General features: G+C 39.6%; 1 protein-coding gene across 1 annotated transcript; it reads left to right on the top strand.

The window, feature by feature from the left end:
* Positions 1 to 2587: 2587 nt before the first annotated feature.
* LOC126145089 (ubiquinone biosynthesis O-methyltransferase, mitochondrial) lies at positions 2588 to 3621 on the top strand. The gene has a single exon (XM_049915532.1). It carries the CDS (start codon positions 2783 to 2785, stop codon positions 3602 to 3604), a length of 822 nt encoding a protein of 273 aa, XP_049771489.1. The 5' UTR covers positions 2588 to 2782; the 3' UTR covers positions 3605 to 3621.
* Positions 3622 to 9740: the final 6119 nt, after the last annotated feature.

Genomic DNA, 9740 nt, shown 5'->3' with positions numbered 1-9740 from the left:
CAATGTTGTGATGTCTTCTGCAATCTGAATTTCCTGGCACAGCATTTCAATGTACTACAGACAACTCCAATGTGCACTGCAGCTTGACGGTCTGACATCCCTCCATTTGTTATTGACTTCACAGCATTTTCTGCAGTAAGTCTTCTGCAGAATACGACCAATTTTGTGTTGTACACATATGACTTCTAGGCATCTTCTGAAAGAAAGGCAGTGAAATTGTTAAAAAAATAAAAAAATAAAAAAAAAGGTTTTCATCTCGAACAATTGCAGAGTTTAGAATTGTACCATTCATTTCATGTTCGTATCAATATGTTTCCTTTCATCCTAAATTTTGTGGAGTTAGTTGGATGTGTCCACTTAATCCCAAACTTTACTTATCCAGCTAACCCCACCTTCACTTTATCAATAATATCCAAAATGGTGGGAAAATGGCTCCACACACAATTAATATTTCATGGAGTTTCTTAAAACAATGAACAACAATGAAATATAATTGTGTACTGTTAGTAAATAAAACTTGAGGAAAATTTCTATCTGAGAAAAATTTCTCTTTCGAGTGGATTTCACTTTCTTTACAGTATTTTCAAATGTTGGAAACATACAGTAACCATATTAACCCAAACACTACAGCCAACCTAAGGAAACGGATTTATGGTACGAAAAAAGTTATTTTCACTCTTTAATTGTTTATCAATTTGATGTCCCAGTTGACCCCGAGATCCAGTTAACCCCAACTTCCCCTACTTGAGAGGATTATGCCTTTGCATGCAATAATCTTCTCATGTAAAAGTTAACAATTGAAGTTCCGTTTCTTTGCAACACATTTAGATTCCACACGAATATAAACTGATTCTGTTCATAAAACAAAATGTAGCCTAGGTAACATACACAGGAGTACTATAAAATCTTGCAAAGATATTTATTAAAACATGTGAAAAAATATTTACTTTTAATTACTGTTTTCAGTTCCATATGGCCTCACATATAACTTGACACTCCATATCCCAGACTCCATATTGAAGATGAAAACGAATGAGTGAGTGTTACAGAGGCCTACAGTAGGACTATTCTTTATCAGTTTGTTCATACACATGTCGATGTACAATATGCAAAAATGAGATGAAGTTTTCTCTCTTCAGCATTATCAACAAATCGACATATGCTATGTGCACCCATGGTGCATGTGTGTGATATCTAGTGTCCTTGCGATGGAAAATGACATAGCAATACCTGAAGGGGGATAAAAACCAATATTCTTGTATTAAGCTAGGTTCACACAGTAGCTAATGTGGTGCCACAGCTTGTGGCTTTCTATAATGGCATCGTGAGCTATCGTTCACACAGGACCCCACAAATTATTCGCAGTTGCACAGCTGTCAATATGTCGTCAGTTGGCATCATATGGATGAATATGATTGTTATAGTGCAGATTATTGCATTAGAGCTGTGACAAGAGTTAAATACAAGGAATGCGAAACCCAAAAGTCGAATCCGAAAATATATTTCTCACATGTGTAAATCAGGTGCCACAAACATATTTGTAAAAGAAATAACACTCAGAGACGAAAAGCTGTCTGGAATGGCAAACTGACATATAGCTAGCATATAAATATCATCTACAGACACACCATTCTCCCGAGATTTTAGAAACTTATTATATTCGTCCATGTAGACATTTTGAATAACCAGTTTTTAGTTTGACAGCAACCACATTACACTCAGGAACTATTTCCTGCATATAATCCAGAATTTATACAATGCTAAGTCTCACAAATCACGAAGTTCATACAATTCACTTTTTTTGATGACATATATAAAGCTTATTTGTTCATTCATCCAAGAACTCTTGCTGCGAAAGTGTACTTGCCGACCATTGTTTTCATTTTTTCAGTAATAAAATGAAAACACACTAAAATAGAGTGTAGCAGCAGTTAACTCCACGATAACTACGGCAGAAAGCTCGTATTTCGAAATACTGCCACCAGGGAACAGATGTGGAAGTAAAGTACGCAACGAAGTACAGCCAAATAAGTTGAACTTTTTGTGGCATGACGAAAGCTGCGCCTCTTAAATTGCGCCACTAAAAACTGGGAGTTCAAACATGCAACTGCAGTAAGCAGCTAGCTATGTCGATACTTTTGTTTAGTGTGTAAACCCACCTTTAGTGAGCATAGTTGTTTAGAACCAGCATAGACATCTTGATTTGCAGGTAATTCAGATATTGCGGTGTCAAAAACCGTTTTGAATGGTCTTCAGCTCGACAGGTCTACCACGTAACAAGATAGAGTAACATTACCAGGAATATCGTTACATGATTCTCATACTTCATTATCGAAACGAGGGAGAATGCAGCTGTCATGGTCAATTTTCTTGAATCTTTTGGAGTGAGGGGAATGAAGCATACGGTGGAAATATCCTAGCACGACTGTCACTATTACGAACTACTCAGAAACTTTATCTGTGTCTCCCACTATTCAATACATCAATAACGTGCATCCTGCAGCTTTCAATCGAAGGCCTTTGAAACCAAAGATTTTTCAAACTACTTAAATAAATAACATTGTATATATCTTTAGGAGTTTCTTTCGAAGCTCATCCAAAGTGCCTCTTTGACATCTACCGTCTCGCATTTCTGTTACATAAATAGTTGTATTTACCGATTATGCCGTAGGACACCCGAAACGTAGACGATATGTGCATGGTAGTTAATGTTGTCATTCGTGAACGACAGTCGAGTGTTGGAAGTCGATAAGGATTGTATTTTCTCGAAAGGCTCGACAATATGTTTAAAAGGAGCGTGTGTTTGGCTAGAGGTATTTATTTACCTCGTGTATACATGTGTACAAATCCTTCAACAGTTAGTGATAATGAAATGAGGAAATTTAAAGAACTGGCAAACCAATGGTGGGATGCAAATGGTCCTTTGAAACCTCTCCATTCATTCAATTCAATAAGAGTGCCATTTATTGTGAACGGTTTGACGACAGTTAACCGCAGTTTGGAAATTGAAAGCAGCCTAATATTAAAAGATCTGAAGATACTAGACGTAGGCTGCGGTGCTGGTATTTTGTCTGAACAAATAGCACGAATGGGTGCGATGACGACAGCTGTCGATCCTTGCAGTGATATTATAGCTGCAGCGCAATCCCATTTAGAATTAGACGAAAGCCTTAAGACTCTTACATACGTGTGCTCTACTATCGAAGAAATCGCAGAGAAAGAGCCCGAGTATTACGATGCTGTTATCGCTTCTGAGGTGGCAGAACACGCAACTGATTATAAGGCTTTTGTATCACATTGTTGTAAAGCGCTCAAGCCTGGTGGATCCATTTTCATCACGACGGTAAATCGTACTCTTGTGTCACGAGTATTTGGAATCTGGGCAGCGGAATATGTTTTTGGAATTTTGCCCAAAGGAACACATGAATGGGAGAAATTTATTACACCAACAGAACTTGAAAGGAGTTTAGAAGACAATGGATGTGTTGTGAAAAGTACACAAGGTGCTTTATACAACATCTTAAATAATTCGTGGTATTCTTGTCCAAGTCAAGGCATTAATTACTTTATTCATGCTGTAAAACACAAAGATCAGGATAAATAAAGAGTATTTGTATTAGATTAAGTGTTAATTATTATCTGTGCAATTACAACTACTATGGGAATTGGCCTGTTTAATATCTTGGTCGATGTAGAATAACTTCAAATTACTAAGTTCTAAAAGTGTGCTATAGAGAGAGATGAGTTGTTTGATTGGTTTTATAAGTCTCAGTCAACACTTCTTTAGTGTTATCTGTCTCATGACGTATTTCAACTGGAGACACTCAATCTTGTCCTGATATGAGCACCTTCCTTCATCTGTTTGTTTGTCATCCATCTTTCCAATTGTGTCCTTCATCTCCCCCTGACTCTTTTCCTTTTTCTCACTATTGTTGCTGACAATTCTCAAATGAGATTTTCTCCTAATCACATCCACTAATCTTCCCTCTCCCGTATTTGCTTCATTAGTTTTTTTATTAAGTCTTTCAGTCTATTTCACTTTAAACCACATTTCAAAACTTTCTAAATATCTGTCTATGTAACAGTCCATGATTCATTGCTGTATAGCAATTACTCCAGACAAATTTAGCATATCTTTTCCTTATCTGTACTGGAATTCTAGATGTAAGTAACTGCTTCACTTTTCCTAATGCTCTCTTGCTCGTAGATATTCCCCTCCTTAAGTCTTCTGTACAGCTTATCCTGCTCATTTCTTTTGTACAGATTCCTTTCTGCATTATTAGACTTACCAGTTTTAGAAAGGCATTTATTTGGTGTGTCTTTTTTTCTGTGTAAGAAAATGTTGGCTGGAGTTTCATTTTTGCTTAATCTCATCACTTCTGTCATTTGTATACTTATCTTCATTTCACAGTACTCACATCCTTTTTGCAGTACTCTTCCGTTATCTGCTGTAGCTCTGCCAACATTACTTGGTCTGCATGTTTTATAGTCTTTTAACGTTTCTCCTCCATTTACAGTGCCTCTTGAGTCCTTACCTATCAGTTCTTGACGTGTGTTGAACAGCTGTGATGCAAGTGATTATCCTTGTCTTACACCCTTTTCAATGCATATCTCTTTCACCTCCTCATACTCTGTTACTTTTTGATTTGTGTACATCTCTTTTATTAATCTTCTGACTTTCCCCTCTGCACCAACATTTTTAGATGCACAACAGTATACTCCACCTGACTGTGTCAAGTGCCTTTTTCCAGTTGATAAAACAAACACACGCCTTGTTCATTCTATTATTCATTCTTCTATCACACCCTGATAGTCTCTGGCATCTCTTGTTCCTTTATCCTTTCTGCATCCAAACTGGTCTCCCCCCAGCCTTTTCCTCACATTTATTTTCAGTTCTCCTTGGTATGACTTGTGTTTCAGCCTTTGTAACATGACTGATAAAACTAATTGTCCTTTGGGTTTCAGTTTCTGTGTAAAGGTGTTACACAGTGGTCCGAAGTAAATCATGAGGCCAAATTCTTGTGTCATAAATTGTATTAATTGTTATGTCTTTTCATTTATTTGAAATATTATACACAAGAATTTTGAATAAACTACTCTTATCTTCTTTGTTCTGCAATGTAGATATATGTTGTAGGTATTCTTGAACAATAGAATGGTAGGCTATGTGATCCGATTGCAAAGTGATTAAAGGTCCAATCAGAGTTCCTCATTTGTGTTTTTAACTTAAACTGACAACGAGTAATAATGCATTTCAACCAGAAATTGATATAGGCTAGAGAAAATGCCTTTATGCAGCTGAATGGTTGTGCATTGCAAAAATGAAGGGTATCAGCATTTGTGAATGAGAAATAATGTAACAGTAATAATTAGGCAGTATCTTAATATAATATACAGTTTGTAAAGAGTTTATATTTCCCAGTTTCTAATCTGACTTGAGATATATTATGCGAGCTCTAAACCCTGAACTTTGAAAACAAATGGAATCAAAGTAAAGTACTAATTAAAGATACTGTGGAATAGCTTGGAAGACTTACCACTAATATGCAGTGGCTTCTTGCAAAACTTGAGGTGTTGGTGTTGTGAATTTTCCACTTGTCAGATGGTGCATTATCATACACTAGTTGAAATTACAGTTCTGTCACACAGGTGAAGTCAATAATTCCATGGTTGTGACTATGATTATATCATATTTTACAGCAGAGTAACACAATTTCCTGTGATTGACGTCAGTTCGATGCTTAGAAGATCAAAATATTCTTTAGCAAGATGTAAGAAGATATGCAGTACACAAAAGAATAAACTGACAATGACTTCCTCTCTAACTGACAAATATATTTCTCATTTTCTTTTAAAGTGTGTGTAGTTATGATGGCTGCAAATCAGTATGCATGGGTACTGTTCAATCACATTATTTCAAATCATCTTCATTCACTCATTCTGAAAATGTGAATTTATTTGGTTGCATTTTTGATGAAACTGGAATGTAATGTCCAACATATTTAATTATGCAATTTATTGCTAGCACTTTTCCCCCACCTTTGTAAGGACTGAAAAACAACAATTTGCCTAACACTGTGTAGGTTTCCTTCTGAACAGCAGTCAGCATATTGTGCAGTCTTGTAATGTGATACTGATAGTATTGTTGGATTAAAGTGTGGCATTGGAGCCACCATGAAATCTTGGTTGTGGTGACAGAGTGATCTGTTGTGCAGCCCGAAGTCTAGGTTAGGTGGGGAGGTGACATTGTGATTGTGAGTTGACAAGGCCATAGAAAATGAAATCAGAAAATCAGGATGCAATAAAAAGTTGACTAATAGTGAAGCCTAGTTTACTTCTGCCCTTATTGAAAAAATGCAAGGGTGAGGGTGTCCAATATTTAACTTTTACATAACATTATTATGAAAAGTATAGTTGCTACTCAGTCTATGGTGGAGACGCTGAGTCACAGATAGGCACAACAAAAAGATTGTCAGAAAGGCCTTCGTTGAAAATACACAAAACACACACACACGGCCATAGTTTTAGGGCCAGACTTTGAGCAGCAGCGTATGATGGGAGAAGCAACTAGGTGGTGGAGGTTGAGGAGGCTGGAGCAGAGAGTGGAAGGGATAGCAGGGTAGTGGTGGGGCACAGTGAAGTGCTGCGTGTGGGAGTGTACAGGAATGAGGTGGAGAGAGGATAGGGCAACTAGGTGCAGTCAGGAGATTAAACGGAGGGCGGGTGGTGGGAGGATGGTAGTGGAAAAGGAGAGAAATAAAAAGACTGTGGGTGGATTGGTGGAATAGAGGACTGTGTAGGGCTGGAATGGGACCAGCGAAGCAGCTGGTCGTGAAACGACATTGACTAATGAAGGTTGAGGCCAGGAGGGTTACAGGAACTTACGATATGTTGCAGGGAGACTTCCCACCTGCACTTTTCAGGAGATTTGGTGTTGGTGGGGAAGATGCAGATGGCACAGGCTGTGAAGCAGTCATTGGAATGAAGAACATCGTGTTGGGCAGTGTACTTAGCAACAAAGTGGTCCACCGGTTTCTTAACCACAGTTTGTCGGTGGCCGTTCTTGCAGACAGTCAGCTTGTTGGTTGTCATGCCTGTGTAGAATGCTGCACAGTGGTTGAAGCTTAGCTTGTAGATCACATGACTGATTTCACAGGTGGCCCTGCCTTTGATGGGATAGGTGGTGGTTGTGACCAGACTGGAGTGGGTTGTGGTGGGAGGATGCATGGAACAAGTCTTGCATCTAGGTCTATTACAGGGATATGAGGCAAGATGTTGTAAGTTGGGATTTTGTAGGGATGGATGAGGATATTGTATAGGTTTGGTGGGCAGTGGAATACCACTGTGGGAGGGGTGGAAAGGAGGATAGTGGGTACGACATTCCTCATATCAGGGCACAATGAGAGGTAGTCGAAACCTTGGCGGAGAATGTGATTCAGTTGCTCCGGTCCTCAGTGGTACCGAGTCACAAGGGGAATGCTTCTCTGTGGCTGGATGGTGGGACTTTGGGAGGTGGAGAATGACTGGGGAGATAAGGTACAGGAGATCTGTCCTAGGGCTGTATTCACCATCTGCATGATCGACTGGATGCCAGAGTCAGCACCTGCATTGCCGCCCATGGAGACGTACCAATATGGTTGTTTTAGCATAGTTCGAGAAATGTTACCTCAGAACTGCTTGTGCTATTGATCTGTAAATGTAACAATTTCAGGTACGCCACATGCACTGTTGCAACAATAAATGTTAAGTGAATTGGAAACCTCTAAAAGGGCATACCAGTTTTTTTTCCTGGCAGTGTATATATAGAGTATTTATTAATTAATATTTCCTTTTGAAATTTGCACTCCCAACCGTGTACAGAAACACATCTCCCATGCCTTATACCTCCAGTCGCCACCACCTCCCAAAGACCCACCATCCGGCCACATAGGAGCATTCCTCCATGTGATGCAGTACCACCCAGGACAGGAGCAACGGAATCACATTTTCTGCCAAGGTTTCGACTATGTCACATCATGCCTTGAAATGAGGAATGCCCTCCCCACTATCCTCTCCATCCCTCACACAGTGGTACTCAGCTGCCCACCAAACCTGCACAGTATCCTCATCCATCCCTACAAAACCCCTGTTCCCGACCCATTGCCTCATCCTTGTAATAGACCTAGATGCCTGTCTCATAGTTTGAAACTGTGTCTCGTCATCCTGATTTAGATTTTCCATGATTTCCGTAAATCGCTTCAAGCAAATGCTGTGATTGTTCCTTTGAAAGGGCATGGCCGACTTCCTTCCCTAATCCGAAGAGACCGATACCTTGCTGTTTCGTCTCTTCTACCAAATCACCCAACCCTGTCTCATACATACTCCCACCACCACCACTACCTTCTCCAATCTGGTCACAAGCATCACCTATCCCATCAAAGGCAGAGCATCTACAGGCTAAGCTGGAACCACTGTGTTGCATTCTACGTGGGCATGACAACTGACGAGCTGTCTGTTCACATGAATGGTCGCAGACAAACAGGCCAAGAAATGGCTGGACCACCTCGTTGCAGAGCATGCCACCCATTACTACATTCTTCATTTCAATGACTGCCTCACAGCCTGTGCCATTTGTATAACCCCCACCAATGCCAGCTTTTCTGGCTTGCACAGGTGGGAACTAACTCTGCAATATATCCTACGTTCCCTATAACCATCCTGGCTTCAACCTTCGTTAGTCATTGTCCTTACCCATCCAGAGCCTCCCTATTCACATTCCAGCACTACACAGCCCTCTATTCCACGCATTCTCTTTACCTCTCTCCTGTTCTGCCACCCCCCCCCCCCCCCCACCTCCCTCTTGCCTTCCATCTAACCTCCTGACTGCACCTAGCTGCCCTACCCTTTCTCCACCTTATCCCTGTGTGCTCCCATAAGCAGCAGTTTACTGTCCCTAACCACTACCCTGTTATCCCTCTCCCTTCCTGCCACAGCTTCCTCCACCCCCACCACCTGGTTGCTTCTCCCATCATGCGCTGCTGCTCACAGTCTGGCCCCAACAGCTAGAGACTGGAGGACAATTAAAGGTAATGAATGTCACTGATCCTTTCATCTCGTTTTTCAAACCAACAACCCAGTTCATTGAATCAATACTATAAAGGAGAATACTTATCAAAAAGATATAAAGTTGTTCGTTATTCAGGAACACACATTTTCAATAACTTATCAGAGCCATAAAAAGTTTAACTACGTATAAAGCTCAGATTAAGAGCAGCCCAAAGGATTTGCTGGTGGCCAACTACTTCTCCTCAATTGATGAATTTTGTAACAGAACAGATTGATGTGTATGTAATAATATGAAATAATGTCCGTGTTACGCACAATGTGACTTCTGTACAAATATAGTACAGTAATACAGTCATTGTAATTAAATATTGTAAAATTATTATTCTGTTTGATGATGTATGGCTACAGTAGCCCAAGGAGTATCACAGAATTATATATGCACCTCAGTGTATTGAACATTAACATGTTTTGTGACAAGTTTATATTACCTTTCAAATTAAAATAGATTTAAGGTTTTCCTTACATTCATGAGCACAATTTCACTGGGCTTTGTGGAAGAAGCATTAGCGTATCTGTCTTTCTTTGTAAGTATTAACTGTGTATTTTTGTTTCCTGTCATAGGCCCTATTGTAGGCATACTTTCTAGGGGATTCATTCGTTCAGGGATAATCTTAAATTATACAGGATTTGTCTTA

The sequence above is a fragment of the Schistocerca cancellata genome, chromosome 2, assembly GCF_023864275.1.
Source record: "Schistocerca cancellata isolate TAMUIC-IGC-003103 chromosome 2, iqSchCanc2.1, whole genome shotgun sequence".
Lineage (NCBI taxonomy): Eukaryota > Metazoa > Arthropoda > Insecta > Orthoptera > Acrididae > Schistocerca > Schistocerca cancellata.
Note: the sequence above shows the minus strand (reverse complement) of the source record. Positions and strands in the feature narration are given on the sequence as shown.